Raw genomic sequence first — 23422 nt, forward strand, 5'->3', positions numbered from 1 at the left:
TCAGAAGTTCATATACATTTCTGTTGAGTCAAGATACGACTTGACTACAGCGTGAATGAACTCGTATTGCGCCTGCAAAAACATAAAAAAGGTCATAAAATTGCTGGTAGAAAACACATACATTGTAATGACATTAATGCGCTTTCAAATAGAAGTCATTTATGCAAATGCATATTGTGTTTTAATGTAACGTGATTTCACTTGTCAAAAATTAATGAAAATCTTGCTTCTTGAAGCTCTAAATACACTGAAGTGATTCGACCATTGCTGCACACAAAGTAAACATTTTGATCATTCGGGTTTTATTTTTCTGTTAGCCTTTTTAGTGCACGTTTTGCTTATTGTATTAACGGATGTACCCGGTCAATAGGTGGATACGAGAATAGCTTAAAAATGAAGTCACTTCACATTCAATTTCAAATGAAGAAATCAGTCACGATAGAATTGTTTATTTCAATGCAGAAATAAACCAAGAAATCTTGTGGCCGAACAAGCAAACGTATACACTTGTAGCAGATTATTATACTCCTTCAAGCCATTCTACGTAGGCTTATCTACATAGATTTACACAACACGTACACACATACACGAACACAGAACGATAATAAACATGGCCTACTCAGATTCGGAAGTTACTGTAACGACTGGAGAGTTCTATTCAATTGCCTCGATAGTTTCTGTGCAGGAACAAACGAATACATCTCAAAAATTAAATGTCAAAGTAGAATCATAATTTGTTTTAACTAGCCTGAGAAAAGCATTTCGCAAGAAATTGTCGCCCAGGAACACTCATCTGTATGATGATAGTAACATGTTCTTTTGTTTTGTTTTGTTTTTTGGATTTCCCAGAAGAAAAAAAACTGATGCTATCTTTAAAAAACAATAACGGCGGCATTAACATTCGCATTCGCAGGATGAGCCTTTACTTTGGACCTTCTAAATAAGGCTTGAATAGCAGGCCTGGTATTCAGTATTAGACCCCGTTTACAGTGCGGGGCTGGGTCGAGCCGCGGCCGAGCCCAGCCTCAATTGCGTGGCCGAGCCCCGCAATTTTGTCCGTTAACAACTGCCGGGCTTTTAATTCAAACCTTTCAATATTTTGCCGTAGTGGCGCTCTGCTTGTAAACAAACGCAATTTGATATAGTCTGGTTTTCAGACCCCTTGCCAACTGGATTCCGTAGCGACGAAGTCGCCGTTCGGGCCAGAGGGTTTGGAAGCCAGACTAAAATTGGCCGCGCATTTGGCCCAGTTTGCGTTTACTCTGAGAAAAGGCCGGGCTCGGCCGCGGCCGAGACCACCTCCAGAGCGTGGCCAAAGGCGCGGCCAATTTTGGCCCCGCATTTGGCCTTTTGCGCGTTTTACACTGAAATGAAGGCGGGCTCGGCCGCGGTCGAGCCGCGGCCGAGCCTCGCACTGTAAACGGGGTCTGACTCTGACGGCTTGGGAGATAAAGGCGGCTTACCAGCGATGCTACAGCATCCTGTCTCACGGTCCTCAGTTTCTTACAGGCCTGGAAGACATCGATCACCTTCTCAGATTCTATCCTATCGATCACGGATGAGACGGCAATGAAGGATCCTGTTGCTCCTTCCCCATCACTGTTTGCAATATAATGACAATCACAGATTGCAAACATTTCTTGGACCTTTGTGTCGAATTTTTTTACCTTGTAAGTTAAAAAGGTCATTACATTATACTAATCTTTTATGTGTTACTTTTCAGGTAGCTTAAATGCCAAATAAGACATTAACCAGTTATATCAAGCTTCACGTGAATTTGATGTAAGGCGAAAAGAAATTCAGCATTCGAATTAAAATGCAATTGACAGAGAAAGATCAAGAGTTCACTTATTGAAAGACATGGGTTATACTTAAGGAAAGAGCGTGATGTCACCTGCAGTGCACCAAGATGGGAGCATCTTCGCCGTCGCTGGCGTCCTTCAAGCCGTTGGCTCTCCGATACAGCTCTGCGACAGACTCAGGACATGAGGCGACATCCGCAGCAAGTGGCCACGTTGTCAGCTCTAGCTGGTGTACGATTCGCTCACCTGACTGTGCACAGTGTATTTCACGCACAGAATACAAAGCAAATAAGCAGACACAACAGGGTTTAATCTTCAACCTCCTTGGTTTTATACTGTGAAATAATGCACTCAAAAGTTCGTTGGCAACTTTTGCGTCGTTAGGTTTGAGTTTTTTTTTTTCGTGAAGTTTGATTTCTCGTAAAGCTCGGTATCGCTGATTTGAGTTTTACCATGTCTCGCTTCATACTTGCTCAAACATTTTGAGTGCTTGTGCTTATTATACTTGTAGGTGTTCTCTGTCGATAGGAATACATGTATAGTCTATTTCAAACAGGTTAACCTCTTGATAAGGAAAGTGACTGCCGTACAAATCAAAACAATCAAAATAAAACATCGCCCTTTCACTTTGTAAAAGTGACCTTCTGGAATAAATTTTGGCGAACAAATAAACAGACAAGCAAAACAACGACAAGAACAAACTAATCATAAAAGTCATATTAAACTATCCTCTTCCTTCGGCTAAAGACGGCTATTATACCTCCTCATTAGAACTAAATTATTTGATGAATTTCTTAGAAAGTTGCTCATATCCGAATGGAAACGTTTGCAGTTGGAAAATAATGATTACTTTACCTGAGAAGAAGTGTTAGTGAGGTGAAGCGTCCGGCTGGTAATGTTCACACCAAGCTCCTCATCCACGAGAGAGACGACAAACGGGCCGTAAGTCACCTTCACTTGGCTCTTTTCAGGCCAATATTGGGTCATACTCTAAAACAAAAATGCACAGATGAGACTTCTACGAAGATGCTGTACATAGAAAATCAGTGCAAATTAATTGGATAGATATGTACATGCGTAGCAATAACTGTACAATATGAAATGCGATAATGTCCATACGTACAAACATAAAAACACATGTGCTCATGATTAGATAATTGTACATCAATGAAAAGGTTAATACCGGATGTTCAGAAGGCCGTCCATTCAACATGAGAATGCTAGTGATGTTATAATCGTAGACCAATCTCCAGAAATCCACTACTGTGTGAGGAAGTGGTGTCTGAGTGCCTATGTAAGCGTCATTTTTCATGTACCCCTGAAAAACCGACAAGAGAAGGAAAAACTTAAAAAAAAAATCATCGAAATTATAATAGCATAAAACCGCTATAGCGCGTTATAACAAATTGGTGTTTCCTAAGAGCTTTTTTGTTTTCGTTTTTGCTTTACTATCAGCTATTTCACACAGACACACACACATACACAAACACACACACCTCCCCCACACGCAAAGCACGTTAACAAATTACATTCCAGTTCACAATAACAGGTTACCTATATACAACACACAGCATAAACCGTAGGAATTAAAGTGCACATGTTACAAATAAATATTATGTTTTCACGGAGGATTTAAATTAAGACAATGTGGTAGATGACAATGATCGCTATACACCTGTCAAAAATCCATTTGCATACCCTATAACATCTGCTACGTTACAACAGTTTATCGTATGTACCTAAATCAATCGATAGAGGATGATATGAAAATGAAAAAAGTGCTGAATTGACGCCATAAATATAGTTATTTTAGTTGATAACCCAAACATCTATTTGTTCACATTTGCGACCTGGTTAAATACAAAGTAGCAAAGGTCGCCGGAGACTGTAATGAAACCAGGAAAGTGGCAAAAAACCTACAAAAAAAAAACAACCAAACAAACAAACTAACGAAGCCTTTCTTTTCACCTTCCTCATGAGACGTGAAAAGTGAGAGTAATACGAAAGAAAATATCCATTGGACGAGGCAGGAAATTCCATTATGAATCATCATCCCATCAAAACCAATGATTTGGTAAAAGAAATAAAGGAGAATGTCAATGCATTATCTCTGCAAAATTTTGTTACCATGATGATTGTTTTTTTTTTTTTTTATTCAGATGACATTTAGCCATGATAGGCATTGAAATATCATCATACTCACAGGTAAGAAAGAGGCGTTGATGTAGTTGGTTCCATTTTCTACCGCAGTACGGAGACACGGCCTCGACTTGTCGGCTAAAATGTTAAGTGTATAGTTTACACGGAATAACGGTTAAATCAAAATCAAATCCGCATAAGAGATATGAAGTCGAAGAGATGTATGCATGTATGGTGACATGGTATCAATTACACCTTAAAAGATACAATTTTGTCACACAAAGCACAAAATAATTTTCAAAATTAGACTGCAGATTGTTGCTGTAAGACGTGCAAACGTCAGGCAGATATGATGCATTGTAGGTGTTTTCCCTAAATGGCATGTTTTGAATATTATACCTTTTTGTATGTCCGCTCTTCTGCATTCTTTCCGGTATATGTACCCAATTTTTCGCAATATCATTCCAGGGTGCGTCTTATTACTCCTAAATCATGGAATCCAGTCAGCTTGTGTCCACGATGGCGTGTGTTGGAGTTTCTTTTTTTCCCTTTTTTTTCCCATTCTTTTTCGTTTCTTCTTTTTCGTTCCTTCCTGTTATTTCATTTAATGTGAGATGACATTGGTTTCTTTGATTTTGCTTCATATATTTGTTTGTTTGTAGTTTAATGAAATGAAGTCATTATTCGTTCTCTTATGTATTTCTGAGTGTCCCATATCGTACAAGCTTGGCTTTTTAGTGGGACCCTCCATTTCCATTCCCATCCTTGTACTATGCGTATGTATATACCTTAAAAACGTAATTATGTTGGTACTCATGATCACATGTATTTTGTTAATGTATGTTTTTGAAATTATTACAAATATGTTCTGTTAATGCATGGTATATAATATTCCCTGTTTATCCAATGGAAATGAAAATAAAGTTGAATTGAATTGAACTGAATTGCATAGAAGGATACAATCATCTGTATTTAGGATATTCTATTAAGACCTGCCCAATCCACCGATACAATCCACTCTCCTCACGGGCAAGCCTCAGGCAGGCCTATTGGCTGTCAGTTTACTATAGGGCCTACTCATTTTACCGATGTCATGCATTGATATGTACAGAGACTGCCACTTAAATTGCTTTAGCCACCTTGTTAGCAGTGCATAACCTGGAAGGAACGATAATCTACTCAAAGTCGTCCCACACTATAAGCACACAAAGAAGCCAAAATCTCTAGTAGCATTACTATATAACCTCCTTTTTCTTGATTTTTCCAATGACTTCTTTTGGAATTAGTGTGGTGGTCATTGCTGCCATAGCTTAAAAAACAGTTAATCGAACATACTACTTTGTGGATCGTAAGACGTTAAGCTTGTTATGAGTCTATGACTTACTTGGGATCTTGTCTTGGTATCTGTTCTTGTTGACATTAGCAGGATCCTTTGCTGCCTGATGATCATTGTCCTTTGGCTTCACAGTGTGCGTGTCAAGGTGCTTTAGAGACAAAGAACAATGAAACATAAGCAGTAGAACAATGAAATATAAGCAGTACAACTATACGTTGTTCACTGTTGGATTATTTTGATTAAAGGCATAATTTACCAATTGCAGGTGAAACAAAAACCCAGCATTATTGCTTTAAAATAGTTCTAAAATGTGAGTTATTTAAAAGGATGAAAACAATCAATGTAAAAATTTGAACCCAGTGTAATCGATGATAAGTATTGTTAAATAAACAAAATGTAAACAATAGTTATAATGAAAATGTGGGAAACTAAACCGTCTACAGTTATGATTTAATGAGAAAAATTGTGATATCTCCTATATTTCATTCTTTATTGCAAATATCTTATATGATAGGATGTTGTTTTGTGATACAACTGACCTACACATCCAAAGTAATATCTTGAATATCTTTTAAATCCCAAAGGTAAACAAGACATTTAGACTGCCTCTAAGTGAGGCAGTACACTGCAGTGGCGTGAAGGGAATATCAAAGCTGAAGTCTAGACGATTTTCATAATTTCAGATCATGTTGTGAACAAAAACCATGTGGGGTGACAGGTCTTTTGTTCATGCACGTTCCTCTCTATGGAAAAAAACTTCCTGTACATATTCGCACTATCTCCTCTGTCGATTCTTTTAAGACAGCAATAAAACACCTATATCACGTAGCATTTGAAACGTAAGTCAATAATTTCATTCTTTCCTCTATTTCTTTCTTTCTCTTTATGCTATTTGAGGATTTTCCGTCCCGTATGGCATCCTGGAAAACAATGTTCAGTTACTCCCTGTACAGATTGTTTGTGTTTATGTGTATATTTCTTGTTCGATTGTTGTTTGTTTGTTATAATCTCGTCTCGTGATCTATGAGAGTTTTTCGGTATATTAAAAAGTTTAAGGGAAAATTGTACATTGCTCCACTCACGGCAAACTGCTCTTGTAAGACCGACGCTCCCGTGTTGGGGCTGGGGAGGCTGAGGGAAGGGTAGACGAGGTGAAAGTCATCTTGTGTGATGCTGGTGTCACCACAAGTGAACGTCTCCATCAAAGTCTCGAAGATGAACTCGTATTGCTCCTGGAAATAACAACGTGAAAATCGAAAATTAATGCTTTCTATTGCAAGTATATCAATCCTCAAAGTAATACACAGGGACCGAAAAAAAGTGTTGCTTTCAGCATGGGGACGAAAGCGAAAGAATTTCGATCGTGTTATATACGGGGACGTAGATTATTAGTTTTTACAAGTCAACTATCTTACCAGAGTAAACAGCATTTCGGGGGAATGGGGTTCGCAACTTACGGCTACTTGGACCATCTTTATCCTCTGCTCTCTCATGTTTTTGACAAAGCTGTAGACGTCGACCACACCCTCCTTTTCGGCTTGATCCAGCATGGCGTCCAACGTGATGAAGGTTCCTGTCCTTCCTACACCGGTACTTTTGAGAATAAATCATGTCATTTGGAAAATTAGTCTTATGTGACATGCAGTCTAAGAAGTATATTTCATTTCCGTATATGTTGTTGAATACCTTAAATGAAGTAAGCACATTTTTTTTTTGCATAAATCTCCTTATGCCCTTTGCTCCCGTACATATACGGTGCCATTTTCAACCAAAAGAAGTAACAGAGGGACCAGTTTTCGTAGAAAAAAACAAACAAACTGCTCAAATCTTGGAAGGGTCTAGGTTTGTTGGTGATTACTGTGTATGCCTGATTTCTCTAAATACCACAGAAGTATTTGGTTGTAAATATAACTTCGTTTAAATCATTGGAAGCACAAGTAAATTAATAATGCAGTCCATAAAGGGATCAAGTGCCAATATCGATATGAACAGATTTATTCTAGACGCAGAGCACAATAAATGACTACGGTGTGAGATATGGAACCACGTACACGATAACACAATTAAAATCAAGCCAGTATTAAAACCAGTCATTTAAAAGAATGTTTTCAGGCAAAATACAAACAAAAAACAAAAAACACAACTAAACTGAAAAAAAAACCCCACAACAACAACCAAACGACAACGACCCCAAAACATCATCATTACCTGCCATGTACGATGGTTGGTTTTTGCTCTCCTGCCTTATGCTCCTTAATAACCCGAATGAACTTCACAAGGGGCGTGGCATATTCTGGTACTCCCATGTCAGGCCAAGAGGTGTAGTGGAATTGTACAACTGTTCGCCTTGAATCGTTTTGCTGTGGCAACCAGTGGTAAAAAATGAGTTATGATTTAATTGCACAATTACGTTTGAACTGATGTATCTGAGTACAAAACCCCCGTCAAAACAAGCCCACAATGTCAAATATGAAAGCAGAGCAACTACAATGCAATTATCTTTTTTTTTTTTTTTGTCTGTATCACTGAGGCAAAGTATCAACTGCGTGATATGAATTAGTAGCAAAACACTATAATCAAAACTTTGCATAAAATATGTGAGGATTACAGGATCCATCGGATAAGCACATGCCAATGTTATTCTCACGATGCATTAAAGCTATAGATGCTGACTCATCACAATATTCACGTATTAATACGTTTCAAAACTAGATCTATAATGAAAGGCTTCGAGCAGCATGACGGGCGGTTGTTAGTTTAAATATAATATTACCAGTGGCGGATCGAGAGGGAGCGGGCAGCCATTTCTTTTTTGTTTAGAATAAAAGAAATAAAAAGGGAAAACAAATGAAACCCGGATGTGGCACCAGAAATATTTTTGCGCCCCCTTTACGAAATTCCTGGATCTGCCCCTGATTACGTTGGAGCTTAAAGATTTAGCTGAAGTTTGTATTTCAGACGAGCAACAAATTTTGAAACGTGAAAGAAGTAAGAAACATTTTACCTTCACGCTGAACTCTCTTATAATGTAATGTGAATGAACATCTTCCGTTGTCTTTTCAACAGATACGTTTCCGTAAGTAGCCGTGCTGTCCGGCCAATACTTGTCGCATTTATTCTGTATGATATGAAGAATGCGCGGTCTCATTATTACAAAGAACAAACAAAGAACAAATGTACTTCTACACACACACACACCAACAATATGAGAATGGAATGTGTGCGTTGTTTTATGTTGTTTTTCTTGTTTAGAAAAGGGAAGAATAACCTTTCGATGATATTTATAAGTTTCTTATCAACTATTCTTCAACATGGCACAAATTATGAAAGTGAGAGACATATGACGTTAGAGAAATTTGATGGGCTGAACCAGATAATGAAAAGATTTTTTTCCCCCTAGGAAAGCAAAATACAGATACAAAAAGCGGTATGCAAACCTATAATGAAAAATGTTTTTCTTTCTAACTAAATTAGTTTTGAAAAAAAAAAATGGTTTCTACGTATTACATAGAGTATTGTAGTCGTGTTACAAACGGAGAGAACTCTGTTTCAAAATAAAAATGCTAAGTTGTTTTCTCAGTTTGATAAATATATTTGAAATTTGCTTATGTAAATTTGAAACTATGGTATATTTTCCTTTGCTAACCTGTTTTTTCTTGTGGGGATACAATTGAAAATTGAATGATAAATGTTAAATGAATAAAAAAAACACTACCTTTCCACTCTCGACGCACTTTGTCAACATCACGATCTTTCTGCAGTCATATTGCCATACCATTCGCCAGAAATCGTCTATCGAGGCCGAGTTTGGCCCTGAAAGATGATCACAGGTAAGAGAGCATACATTACATTGTTGCAGCATTGATGCTTTCATCAATATAGGTTTGACGTAAACTCTGCAACATACGCGCTTTCACCAGAGAATGATGATTACCGGAAGTAGCACTATCTTTTCTGATGCGTGTCATTGCTAAGAAGACCGCAAAACTCTTGATTGAAAAATCACTTTCTTTCAAGAGCTCGTCTGGATGTAATTTTATCGTATTATAAAAAGTAATGATTACAGAATATGTTATAAGTAATCTTATTGATAGTAAAATGGAGTTATTTAAGTATTAATCGTTCAAAATCTCAAAGGAACCCATTTACATTAGATTATTCTCTTCAATTTCGGTTCCTTTGTTGTTTTTGTGAGTGGTTGCAACGGTCTTTTGATATGCATCTATATAGGTTTGATTTCAAAGCAGCTCGTAAGGTGGCTTCAGGATGTCACTTTTAAGGTTAGAAACACAACATATTCATACATAAATTAATTGTAACAATCTACCCAGGAGAAAAATAATACGTACCAATACCTCAAAGATATAGATTTCAAGTGAGTTGCAAAACTAGACAAAGCGTCAAGCATTCATTGCAAATGATTTAAGTCATTATGCACTAAGATATCAATTCATACCTTGGGCGGCAATATGATTTCTCTTTCCCTTGAATCCCTGTGAAACAATGGAATTGTGAAGATTACTTATGTTATCAATCTGTTCCGTAACAAAAACAAACAAACGAACGAACAAATAAACAAACAACAAACAAACACGTTCTGTTATCCATTCCATTTAGGAGTAGGATTGGAATGTCAGGTTGGAACAATCATCTCACCAACTTACATGTATGGCTATATCTGGTGTAAATTATGGGGAACGACAACAATTCATGTTTGACAAGTCTTGATATCAAAATTTAATAGGGCTTCAAAGTTTGATGTCTTACCCGTCTCCTGGTTTACTGAAAGGCTAAACTTTCCTCATTAATTTGAAGACCATTTTCTCTCTACTTAAAAAAAAAATAGTAGCACTGGCAGGCGGTTTACTTGCTTTTTCTTTTCTTGATTTTTTTTGGACAGTTTATGTATCATTGCAGAGAAAATACGGTTTTATACAGTTCGCTATTCTGAAGGTTTGTTATTCCGAAGGTTCGTAATACCGAGACTGAATAAGCGTTCGTTGATCCAAAAATGAAATTAGGTTCGTTAATGTGAAAACGAAATAACTTTCTTTTTTTTTTTTTTTAATGGAGGGGCGTTAGTCCGAAAGTGAAGTAAGGTTCTTTCTTTCGAAGGTTCATTAATCCGACAATTAAATCTGCTTCGTAATTCCGAAAAAGAAATAATTTCATTTAGCGAAAAGATACGATATTGCTATGAGGAAACAAAATGATTAAGTATTTACCGATGAAAATTGAATAAAACGCACACGCACAGAGCCATCCACACCCACAACCACACAGACATGTATACATGTAATTGTAAACACACACGATACAAATACTAATACAGACAAATCGGAATTCAATCGTAATTGGAATTGTGTTACTGATTAAAACAGGGGTGCTTCTATTCCTCCGTAGTATGCCACCTCAAGATGAGCCATTCTTCGCAATATCTTATTCTCCATTTCGGAACAACGAACCTTCGGAATAATGACCCTTATTTCTATTTCTGATTAAGGAATTTTAGGAATAACGAACTCTATTTCACTTTCAACTTTAGAGAACCTTCGGTATAACGAACCTTATTTCATTTTTGGATTAACGAACCCTTTTATATTTTCAGAATAACCAACCAAGGTAAAGAGAATTGTGTGCTTCGCAATAACGAACCTGTGGAATAGCAAACCTATTTCATTTTCGCATCACCAGAGAATATAAGGCTTATGACTTACGTCGATGAAACTGGCATTGATGTATTCAGAATGAGGTTCGCTCTCCATTGGGTCCAGTTTAACCAGAGAATGGTCGTCTGTACGAAAAAAAAAAAACCGTTCAAACATCTGAAACAAATGTTCTTATTTAATCGGCTTGTTAAATTGAAACAGGGAATGGGACACGTCTTTTCCAAGCTGTTCCTATAAATTATTGTTAGATCTCCCAACCATGGCTGAGAATCATTGATTAATATTTATGAGAGAGAGAAAAAACAACAATCTTGCCCTAAACTCGGTGACAGATTATTGGATGATGTATAGAGAAAAGAAATCGTGTGCCCAGGAACCGAATTGCATTTCTTATGAGATGCCATGTTACTAGACAAAATACAATAAAGCAGCTTTCTTTAAAAAAACAAATATCTGTTTCAAGATTTCCATAAAGAACATGTACATGTGCTGGGACCAAGTGCAATACTTTTATTATTATGATATGTGTATTTGATATACTTTGTCTAGTGTTATGTTACTTTTATTTCAGTTATGTATACATATATACTTATTTTCCTTTCAATGTGAAATTTTGAAATGGAGACTGTTGAAAAGATTTTTTTTATGCCTTAGTGCATGATGATAAATGATTAGAATCTTTGAATCTTTGACTCTTTGATACGTGTCATGTACCTTTCTTGTACTGACAGAATGTCTTGATTGTGCTGCTCGTGCTACCTAAAGGTTTTAAGTGTTTTTTAATTTTTTTTTACATATTTAATATTCTACAATTGTACAACTTGGAATATGAACACATACACGGAATTATGTTTTGGAAACGGTTTTTCTGTTTGTTTTCGACTCTCTCAGCTACCGTCCACGCATGGAGTTGGATGGACGGGATACTCTGTGAGGAAAAAAAAATAGAACAATTCGTTAAAAGGAGAATTCAGACTTAATTCTTGCACACGTTTTAAATACATTTCATGTGTGAACATCAACGTTAGAACATCAACGACGATAAATGCTGGTCACGCCATACAGACGGAAGCGATTGCTGAGGTCGAGATTCACTGGTTCTGGCAATTAGTGCAGAATATATTGAATTCTCAGTATCACAGAAACGTCATAAAACGTGTTCATGGTACTTCCATGGTAACGAAAGAGTGCTCTCGAATGTGTCAAAGCGAAATAACTGTAGGACACGCATTAGCGTTTCGGAATGAAAATATGTTATGCATGCAGTCATTGTATCACAACGTCCAACTGCCAACAACCATTGGGTTGCAAAATTTGTTAGCCGTTCATCATCTGTTTCTCGACTGACGGCAAGACTTGAGTAGAACAATGTCCCCACCACATTCCTCTCTTTTTTTATCAAAATGACCTATTGCCCATCAAGTTCAAAGCGTTTGCCGACAGCCACGGAAAAGAAAACGCTATGACTCTTTCCTATCAACCTCCAAAGTCGGCACTTGAGTCAAAAGAGTGACGTAAGTAAATTATATACTATAATATTTATAACACGCACACGCACTTATGCTAGTATCTAGAAACAGTCATTATGGCTGTGTAGGAGACGAGAAGGGGGGGGGGGGGTAGAGGCATCGCGTACTTTGCAGAAACAAACTGTTTACCTCATAGTCCTCTTTAAAACCGGAAGTAGAACTCGTCTTTTTGTCGGTCACGTATCTTTGAAGCAGGTGAAGAGGTACGAGAATGTGACGATTATCCGGCGGCATGTGCAAGGTGGCGTTGGTGGTATCACTATTGACTTCCCCCGAATTGCTGATAGTTTCATATATTTCCTCCTGGGCTACAGGTGAATCACAAAAAACGTTTTTAAGTAAACTTGTTTTTTTTTTTCGGGGAGGTGAAATGAAATAATTTACGCATATCATTTCCAAAGCTTAAACAGTGAACAATATATATTATATATCATATTGACATTGCAAATTTCTTGACTATTTTTTTTTTTCATCCGAGTGTTTCTTTAAGTTACCCGTTTCATTTGTGAACTTGTAGCAGACATCCTACAAAATGTCGCATGCTGGGTTGATTTTAAGCAGGTCTGAAAATAGTAACAATATTATAAAACACAATATGCCTATTGATGCCGTTAAGAATATGTCAATAATCTCAGACACGGAATCAAAGTAATTATCATTTAACATCCTTGGACGTTTTGAGATTAGCAATTTATTTTCAGCTAGGAGGCATACAATATTATTTTATAATATAGTATATCAGAAATCATGGAAAGATGTGGCAAAGTGGACAAAGGTTAAAAGGAGACATGATTTTCAGTGTCATGGTGCCCAATTGCTGGAAAGTAAAAAAAGCTAAAAAAAACCACAAAATTTCATGGACATATAGATTCGTATTATATTTCGACCCTTATGGACTTCTGAAAAATACGAATAGTGTTATGTTCCATTTTCTCAGGATATTTCGGCTGTTTTTTCTTCCTCTCGATATTTTTCGAGGTTTTATTCAGCCGCACACAGACACACAGACACACACACACACAGAGACACACACGCACACACATACCCATCATTACATCTTGAAGTTGGACTGTTTAAATTTGTGTGAAAACTTACTGCTTGGTTGTAACCCGTGCAAAAGCATGGTGTAGCCTTCGCTGTATAATGAAAAGAAGTGTATAACATTTAAAAGAAAAATAAACATGTACATGAATGTGGTATACATAGTCATGATCAGAGAAACATAAACACCCATCTCTCACGTGTGAATGACACTGTGACATTTGCTTGCCATTGCAATGATCACGACTAATATGTTTATTTGCTTTAAAGTATTTTTTTCATTCATTCGAAGTGTTATACAAATTTGTCCATACGCCTTTTGTTATCATTTTCTTTACATTTCGTGGTCTTTTTGCGAACTTTATAAAATGTTTCTACAACTGTATTTTCTTGAAATTTGGCGTGTCTTTTGAGCTTACGACTTCGAACATTTCGTGTCGCTCGTTGATGTTACTTTTACCGATATCATTGTATGTAAATCTGATTGTACTCCAGGGCCTTATTTCATAAAAAATTGATACGATAGCAACTCTTTGTCTAATGGCGATTGTCATTGTAACGTTAAGAGTCCAATGGCAACATCCAATCAGAAAGCTGGACTCTTGACGTTACCATGACAATTGCCATTCCAGTAAGAGGTGCTATCCTAACATTATACAAATAATGCACAGGATAGAGTTCGTTAGTGGAGGCGTAGCATCATTTGTTTTATGAAATGGGTTGAAAATTCGAAAACGAACAGCACTGATTTTTCACGTACCTTTGTGGGTCAAGATGTCCGAAGATGTTCGTCCCAAACATTTACGCACGTCGCACTCGGAAATCCCGCACATATAAGTATGATGGGGGTTGGGTTTCCGGACACTAAAAGTTCCCGCATGAAAACTTACTTATCTTACATAGAATATGCACCCTTTACCTTAAAGACTTGATATAGACTCCTCATATATGCCTACTAGCTAGACGACATACTCTGAAAACGTCGTGAGAATTAACCTGCTAAATCGTTGGATTTGCCCTTCAAAGTGACTCCATGTACGCGTCCGGTCCCACAACGCTTGTTCTACTGTACGTATAAGAGTATACATACGCCACACATGTCGTGCACAAGGGAAGAAAGGCCGGCCGTCCGCTTAGCCGGCAGCCCGAACTAGTTACAGGATTGACAGCGCGTATGCATGCAATTCAAAGGAGCCGCCGCGCGCATAGACGATCGGCAATAAAATTTAACACGCAGTGCAATGGGACTAAAATAACCAAAGCACACGTGACTCATTTCAGCGCTTCCTATTGGCTACATTTTTGAACCCATTTTATAATCTTTTTTAATGAATCGGGGCCTAGATGACATACTTGTCTTCTTCACTTTCGATAGGCACTTTTCCACTCTCTTCCCTGGTAGCGGTTGGATTTCCAATGGTGAGACTTCTCCTCTTCCTGCGCAATTGTTCAAAGTAAGTATGAAATGAAAAAAGAGAGGTTTATTCCACTCGACATTAAAATATTCAAAACAAGAATGAAAAAAAGGAGAAAAACTATCAGTGAGATCCATAACATGATGGCGTCCTTGGAAATACTAGGTTGTTTTCTCTCCCTATACTATCAAAACCCTTCAGGCAAAAAACGAAAATGTCTAGATCAGGTTGAAGGTAATGTGGCGGGGGGGGGGGGGATGAGAGAAATCACAAGAGAAGAGACATGGGGAGAAATAAGATTTTGCTTGAAGGTAATGCCTTAGACGTAGTGTACATTGTTGTGAGGTAATATTACCTGAGGTCTTTAGACATTCTTGTAAAGGGCCCCATACTTATGTGATGACTTGTACTATGCAAAACAGGCCACACACTCCCTCTCTAGTATTGTATATACACATAGTACCAGTACGGAATGAAAGCAGTTTTGAAAGTAAATGAGAAACGTATGTCAATCATTATTATCTTGGAATTTGCTTCATGGAAGAGGCCACTAGTAAACTAGAACAAGGGTATCACTTTCTAGTGGGATATATTCTAAAAGTATTGCTCAACAGGGGAGTTAATTCCACCTGCAACTAGAAAGTGGGAGGCACATCGCAAGTAGATTTTGTCATGTGTGATAACTTAGACTTTATTTCGCTTTGGGATTGCATAAAATGATTTTTTTTTTCAGCTGTTTAGAAGTGTCTTACATACCACACTTTGATCATAGCCACTGGGATCAGCATTACCAGCAATAGCGCGAATACTGCCCCAACAATGATGCTCGTCTTATCTTGATTATTGTCATTACTTCCACTCGATACTGTAACGAGAAAGCATAAAGCCACATTGAATGATACAGGCACTTAGGACTGACAAACTGTAAAATACAGAGCAATTCATGGACCAAATGATTTGGGAGGGGAGGGGTCGGGGAAGTAGTGCCCTCTCCCCCTCCCCTCACACACACACACACACACACACACACACACTCTTGGGGCAAGAAATACCATTATACTAAGCCACTCTAGTCTTACAATTCAACTAACAAGATTTATCGGGTATGACAGCTCCGACTTTCCTGCAACACTGCAATTTTGTCATGATAATAATAATAATAATAATAATAATAATAATAATAATAATAAATCTTATAGAATTAGAAGAACCAGTGTCTTCAACTCTACTTGACGTAATAGACGTTTACATTTGTATGTTATGTCATTCAGCGATTTGTTCATTCCATGCTTATAAAACGTTCAAACAAATCAATAAACTGGCCATGCAGGTGCGAAAATAAATACAAAATATTGAACTTGACGTTGTATTTGGAATTCACTGACGAATACTTAGTTGTGTAAAGAGGGTTGATCGTTATGAAAAGGAACTGTACTTGTCAGGAATTTGCTGAATAGTGAATGATGTAATGTGTAGGGTGGATGGTATCGATAACCTTTTTAATATTAGGACTACTTTGTTTGTGGATATCTCAGCCATTGCAAGACCAAATTTCATAAACTAATTTGAATCCCACATAAATTATGCTTTCAAATTTCATAAGTGGTTTCTCATTGTCTCACAAAAACAAAAACAAAAATAAAAATCTGACGCGCCCTCCCAACTGAAACAAAAATATCCCTTTAAAGGTACTTTGTACTCACCGACAAATAATGAGGGTAGTCCGTATCTAACAGTCTCCTGAAAAAAAAAAAAAATGGAACGAAGGAACATTACCGTCGTGGCGAAGTGATGACAATTATCTTGAATGCGATGCTGCTCTCTTTCCAACACACGCTTACTATCAAGGTTCCTGAAATCTTTTATGAGAATAATTGTATGTATAGACTGAGCAATAGACCTTTATAGAATCACTAGCCAGTAACCATGCATAATCTTTGTCTGGTCATGAATAAACCGAACCAGACGGACAAGGAAGTCCGTCATACCTTTGCATATCCCCATCCCACATTTGATGCAAAGGACGTCTGCAAGCTGGCTTTAGTTAAGTTTGCATTTAAACTGAAACGATGTTTCGAGGGATACTCACCAGTTTCCCTACGACTGATGAATCATTTCTACACACATTAAATCGCGCAACTATCCAATTATCCTGTTGGACCATGAACTGGACCCAATGGAAGACCAGCTATTGCAGCTGAATATGGGCTATCTTCTTAGATGGAAAATGAAAGAAAAACAAAGAAAAAAAAAACACACACAAACACATCAGCCATTACTGGAACATGGATTTACCTGCAGTAATTACAAGCGGATGAGACTTTCACAGTTTCGATTTGTTGACTACATTATTACATTATTTTCAGTAGGTAAAGCTTGGAACAGCTTTTGGCCTTAAACCGATTCATGCAAAAAGCAAGGATTGCCGTACAAAAATCTTGACCATAAAGTAACCCCTACCTTTACATCTGTCATACTAACGACACCCAGCCATACACAGTACGTCATATTTTCTTCCAAAGGGGCATTATGGTAGCGTCCATGAGTGGTATTGTCACCAAGGGTAAAGTTCGTGGGGACGTCCGACTTTTTCCATCTTCCTACAATGCAGGAGGTACATGTAGGTATTCTGCGACTCCATTGTTTGCGATTTGTAGGGGCGTTGGTTTTCATAACGGCTAAACTGATGTTTCTGTAGATGACAGATGAAAAAAAAACCACCAAACAACATACAAGATTACATAATCTTATTATTATTCGTAACAGAAGACAACTTTCACAAAATTCCTTTTTTAATAAGAAAAGCAGAAATTCCCTCAACTTGTTACTGTAATATGGTACTTTTACCCCCCCCCCCCCGCCTTCCAAAAGAGGAAAGTCAAGTGCTCTTTCATAATGCTAGGAAAATTATATATATATATATATATATATATATATATATATAATAATTATCTTTGTATTTTCTTTTATCGTGGTTTGTAAATTGTTGTACTCTTCTTATCAAGTGACAACGGCACATATATTTCACCAAAACTTTACAGATGTGTAACTTTTGAACAGATTGTCCGAGTTTGATCAAACTACACTGAGCTGCATTCACTGAATCAAGATACAAAATCAATGTAATAGTAACTTGGCGTAAAATCCCCTTTAACCATTCTGGGTCTGTCATTCGATGCACTGCACACATTGATTGATCGCAATCTTAATTTCAATTTCTTTCTCCTGTCATCATTATTATCATAATTTTCGACGACTGATGTGTACTCACGTGATGTAGAGTCCCAAAGCGCCATCAAGCACATCAAACATCACAACCGCCGTCTTATTCGCTACTTTCACCTTTGGCGGGTCCAGTTCCGGAAGCTCTGACACTACGAGTTTATGATATAACATGGAAGTCAACATTTTTGAGAAAGGAAGGTGACTACTCTACACTCTCGGCAATGCCGCTATCGCTTTTGCAATGAAACTATTTCTAGGATGCATGAAAGAGGTAATGCTTATAAGGTTTGTAAATTTGATCCAAAAATTGTCCAAAGTGATAAGATCGGCACACTTTATTGCGATCCCATTTGGATTCATTGGTGCACTCCTGTAATGAAAATTTGCCCTCCTACAACGAGTGACTAGACGATGTTAATGTCTCACCTGAACAGAAGAAAATGAAATTGGAAAAGGAAGCCCCTGTTCTCTCATCGAGGTTACACGAGTGTTTGATCGAACTCGCTCGACTGCCGTGGCTTATAGTAACTACTGTACCTGACATTTTATTGAAGACTAATTACGGCTACGCGCCTCAAAACCAGGTAAAGTGTTTCTACACACATTCCTAAACACATCGTGATAAATGTTTGACAAATAAAATTGTTTGTTACGTATTTTGGAAAAATCTGATTAAGTGATCTGTAATGTAAATGGGCACGTTGTGTTAACCCACAGCGTAAAATTTCAGAAGTATAATCTAGAAATGGGTAGCTGTGTATATATCAATGATTACATGTACAATGTTAGATATATATGAATTCAATATGAACATAATTTATTGGTATATTGGTGTTACTGTTGTTTTCGTTCCAGTGTTCCACGTCCTACAAGCTGACTTTATAGTGGATCATTCTTTTCCATAGTTTTGATCAAATGTTTGTTATGATATCATTTGTGCACATATTTTAGATTGTGTTCAATGAACTATTCTTATCAGTTGAATGAGGGTCAAATTGGCACATGTACCGCATTGAAACATTTTTTTTCAAAGGAAATAAATAAACTATTTAATTGAACTGAATTTAATTGAATTGAATATGTCTAGACTCTTTCCATCTGCAGAAGTCATGTTCATTCTCAGTAATCCTGCAACTAGAATTACCTGGTTGAGGCTCCGTATAAAACTCTTTACAGTCACTCTTGACACCCCATCCGACACCCGTGGCTGCGGCGACGCATACATGGTATTTTGTTGCCGGATCCAGGTTTGTCATTGTATAAGAAGTCGAGTCACCTGTTATGCTTGTATTTGAGAAATCAGTGCTTGGTTTGAACTCGTCGTCGTACGGTCTAGATACAACCCTGTAAAGAATCTGATGGAAGTACATGGGGGGGGGGGGGGTGTTAGAACGCTTCATTCTTTTGAACTATTCGTAAAATAAAATACTATTTTAGAAATATGCGTCTATCACATATTTGTATACGGTATTCTCCAAAATTACACAAAATTACAAATCCGTCGTGTGGAATCATAGGATGGAACAAGTGAATCGATAAATGCCTGAGTAAAAGCAATTTGACTCCACAGACGGGAAATTGAATCTTGATGGCAGAGGGCGACGAACCTCGAACAGCATTACAGGCCTAAATTGCATTTAATTCTCACCAGCACTACGTCTTTCATCAATATGTTTAAACATGACGCACGACCAACCATTTCTGGTATTCATTTCTTATTCTTTAGAAGAATTTCTACATCATGAAAGATCCACAAACGTATTGGGCATTTCCACGAAGGATCGCTCCAACATTTTGCCCTCAACGTCCCAGTGGCCCCACCCCAACTCCTACAGCGGAGAAAAGATAACTGGAAGGCAGCTCTCATGTGATTGTCCACACCAGACAACAGCTTCTATAATTTTACAATAATGAAATTATACCAGTAGTTGTATAATATGCTCACAGCATACTGTCTGATAGTGCCTTTTGGGTAGGTCGGAGTCTGCCACTGGATTGATATAGATGACACCAAAGGATTCGTCAGAGTGATACTACCAGGAGCGCTCGGATCTTGATGTTTCAAGGAAGATAATAAAACCAAAGAAATGTTGGATGTACGAACGATTTCACAAATTTTAATCCACCATGCTAACGAAGGCTTGACGCCAGATAGGAAGCTTACAAATGACATACAAAAAAAAAATGTCTGTGAAAGAATAATGCTTGTCTTGAGGTATCCTTTTTGTCATATCGTGCGTAACTCTCATCAATTGGTTTATATAAATTCTTACCAGCATCAATAACTTACAGACAAGGGAACGTGACGAAACCATGGAGTGGGGATTCTTAGGATGTATTCGAGAATCCCAGTAACAAATCGTATACAGCTTTATCACTGATCTTTGTGTAAGTATTCACACAGAAGAAAAATCTCGACTGGAGTTGTCTGTTACCAACGACAGTTACCCTTCGACGCACTCTGACCGGTGCTATTCGTGGTTTTCGAATGCATGCCGTTGGGCAGCGAGTGAATGGAGTCACCCATGAATCCAACGCTATCAGCTTTTTAAAAGGAAATCCTTCTACAAAAGTAGATTCTCTGCTGGATATTCACTAAGCAAGGGACTGCAAAACATTGGTCAAAATATATCGGCTTTAAAGTATGATTTTACTCACATCCCTCCACTGTCCTTATTGTGCAAGGAGGATTTGGACTTCCCTCTCCAATGCCGACTTTAGTTCTGGCAGAAACCTGAAAAAGCATTAAAAATGCTGCAATTGGTAATATATGAATGTCCTTGTTTAATTTCTGAGCTCAAGTGACAAGGGGGAAGAAAAAAGTACAACGAAAAATGTAACAATCATGAAAGAACTTGCTTATTTTCTTTTGCCTTTTTAGTACGGGTGACACATTTGCATATGATACATGTAAGATGAAATCAGTATTCCTGTTCCTGTTTCTTTCACAATATCTCCATTGCAATGATAAGACACCTGGTTTGGAAATGACAAATGACAGCCATGTAAAGATTATATCCTACGTAAGAGAACTCTTTGAAACTTTGCAAATTTCAGACAAACACTTGGTCACAAAGTTATTCGACTGTAGGCCTATATCTTTTAATCTGCAACTTTACAAAAAGAACTATCAGATCAATATAAACACAAAATGTTGGCCGTCATTAGAAGCGAGAAGCTTCTCTTCAGACCCCAGTCAATAAAGAAATTGTCTACCTATTAAATAAAAAAGACCTGTATTCCGAATAAGTACCTTGACTGAGTAAGTTGTGTTTGCCATGAGGCTAACAATCCTATGCACTTGATGGGTATTTTGACAAGTTCTCGCGCAGTCGTAGCTGATGTTTCGAGTAGTGCTTCCGCCCTTCTCCGAGATTATGATGTAATAGGCGACGACCTTTCCCATTGGTGGTTCTGGTTTCTGCCACTCAACTTCCAGGGTCTCAAGGTCAACGAGAGTAACCGTGACATCCAGAGGAGGACCTGGAACTGCCAGTCGTCAGGAGACGACATCAGACAAAAAATACAACAAACACCTCTAACAATATTCAAATTCAAGTTTATTCCGTTTTTCGACAATACATCTTGTATTAACGTTCTTCACGTTTGTTGGCTAATGTAAGTATCCCAATAATTGTACCAAGGTTATATGGATTATACCAATCAACTTCAAATTTAGTCTGCTTTCCAAACCCTCTGTTTGTACTATTTCGCTGTACAGAATATTCACGCCTTGCCTTCGGCAAATGTTCGTCGCCGCGGAGGGCGCATTTTTTTTAATTTTTTTATTTTTTTTTTTACAAGAATTGTTCCTTACTTCGATTCTTTCAAGATATAATCACTTTGAAAAATGGTGAGGTATCCACGATGTCTCTTCGCTCTTTTGTCCTAAGTGTTCTGGCTTTCAAGCACTACGGTTATTGGGAATGTCTAATGGCAGGACCCTCAGGAAAGGTTGTTGTACGCAGAGTGTTGGTACGTTTGCCATGTAAGAAGATGTACGTTGGCGCTACATCCTTGCTGTTACTTTCAGTTAACCACTGTATTTCCTTCTTACCATTACAAAGAGCAAAGCAGAAAATGTAATTTTGATCCATTGTAGAAAGTTCATCGCGTACGGTAGTGAAGAAGCGATGCACAAGTTATTAGTACCTGATTTTAATATATATAACATATATATATATATATATATATATATATATATATATATATATATAATATATATATATAATATATATATATATATTATATATATGTATATATATACAATATATATATATATACGTTAATAGGGTGCCTGACTTGTGACAGATCTACAATTTATTGTATTTTCTTTCTGCGTAATCAGTGTATGTCTGCAACAGAATAGATAACCAGAAAAAAAAAAAAAAACGTACTGTCCTCTGCAGTTTGCACTACGATCGCTTTTGCCCAAGCTCTTCCTTTCCCGTAGTTTTTAGCCCTGACAGAGAAGCTGTAGTTTGAATAAGGCATTAGATTTTCAGCGACAACCGACGTCACAGTGCTGTTCACACTTTTGAAGAATGTTGATCCTGCATACACAAGAAAGAAAGAAAGAAAGAAGAAAGGGATGAAAGATGTCTGGGCACAAAATCCTTAGCTTAGCAGACATTCATGGATACACTTATGAATTCTTGCTGCACGTTGAATTTTGGCTGCATGAAAATGAAAGAATGAATGAATGGTTTATTAATGGTAAAAAAATGCAAACTCGTACCCCGAAGTCTAAAATACATTGCAATGACATATAAATACCTCTAAATTAAACAGAACATCATTGAGCTGTCGTACATAACATCCACATCAGTAATCATATTTAGGTATGAACATATTGCACAAAAACATCACCACACATTTTCACAAAAATACATAAATATGTAACATATACATGTGTACCATAAAGGTATAACGGTTGTTTTCCCTCCTTACGAATACACAGATGGTAATCGTTTGGGTTGGTCAGCATCCAAATGTGAGTAGATAAACATACCACCAGAGTGAAATTAGGCTACAGATTTGACTGTTGGGGGGGGGGGGGCATTTCATGAGGCATTTTGTCGGAAAAAAAAATGCTCTCAGCCAATGAGATGCAAGGACTTTAGTAGCTTAAAACAGTTTGTCAGAAAATAAAAGATAATTAATATAATTATGAAATGCTCCCCTGGTGTGGCCAGGAAGTATTGCTTGCAATCAAACAGCAACTAAGAGCTTAAACACTCCATTTGAAGACTAGGCAATGATTATT

General features: G+C 37.4%; 1 protein-coding gene across 1 annotated transcript in view; it reads right to left on the bottom strand.

Annotated features, from left to right (window-relative positions):
- Nucleotides 1–23422, bottom strand: part of LOC140236604 (receptor-type tyrosine-protein phosphatase T-like) — a 28078-nt gene continuing 4656 nt past the window's right edge. The window contains exons 4-26 of the mRNA XM_072316526.1: nt 22554–22709; nt 21410–21645; nt 20815–20890; nt 20102–20208; nt 19433–19511; nt 18203–18305; nt 17409–17623; nt 12605–12783; nt 11787–11874; nt 10995–11071; nt 9734–9770; nt 8993–9090; nt 8282–8395; nt 7486–7637; nt 6735–6870; nt 6360–6509; nt 5326–5425; nt 4006–4079; nt 2986–3120; nt 2658–2792; nt 1895–2052; nt 1464–1599; nt 1–72 (exon numbers count right to left, since the gene is read on the bottom strand). Coding sequence (XP_072172627.1) covers nt 1–72; nt 1464–1599; nt 1895–2052; nt 2658–2792; nt 2986–3120; nt 4006–4079; nt 5326–5425; nt 6360–6509; nt 6735–6870; nt 7486–7637; nt 8282–8395; nt 8993–9090; nt 9734–9770; nt 10995–11071; nt 11787–11874; nt 12605–12783; nt 17409–17623; nt 18203–18305; nt 19433–19511; nt 20102–20208; nt 20815–20890; nt 21410–21645; nt 22554–22709 — 2813 coding nt within the window. The remainder of the gene's footprint in view (nt 73–1463; nt 1600–1894; nt 2053–2657; nt 2793–2985; nt 3121–4005; nt 4080–5325; nt 5426–6359; nt 6510–6734; nt 6871–7485; nt 7638–8281; nt 8396–8992; nt 9091–9733; nt 9771–10994; nt 11072–11786; nt 11875–12604; nt 12784–17408; nt 17624–18202; nt 18306–19432; nt 19512–20101; nt 20209–20814; nt 20891–21409; nt 21646–22553; nt 22710–23422) is intronic.

This window comes from Diadema setosum, chromosome 13 (assembly GCF_964275005.1).
Source record: "Diadema setosum chromosome 13, eeDiaSeto1, whole genome shotgun sequence".
In the NCBI taxonomy this organism is placed as follows: domain Eukaryota; kingdom Metazoa; phylum Echinodermata; class Echinoidea; order Diadematoida; family Diadematidae; genus Diadema; species Diadema setosum.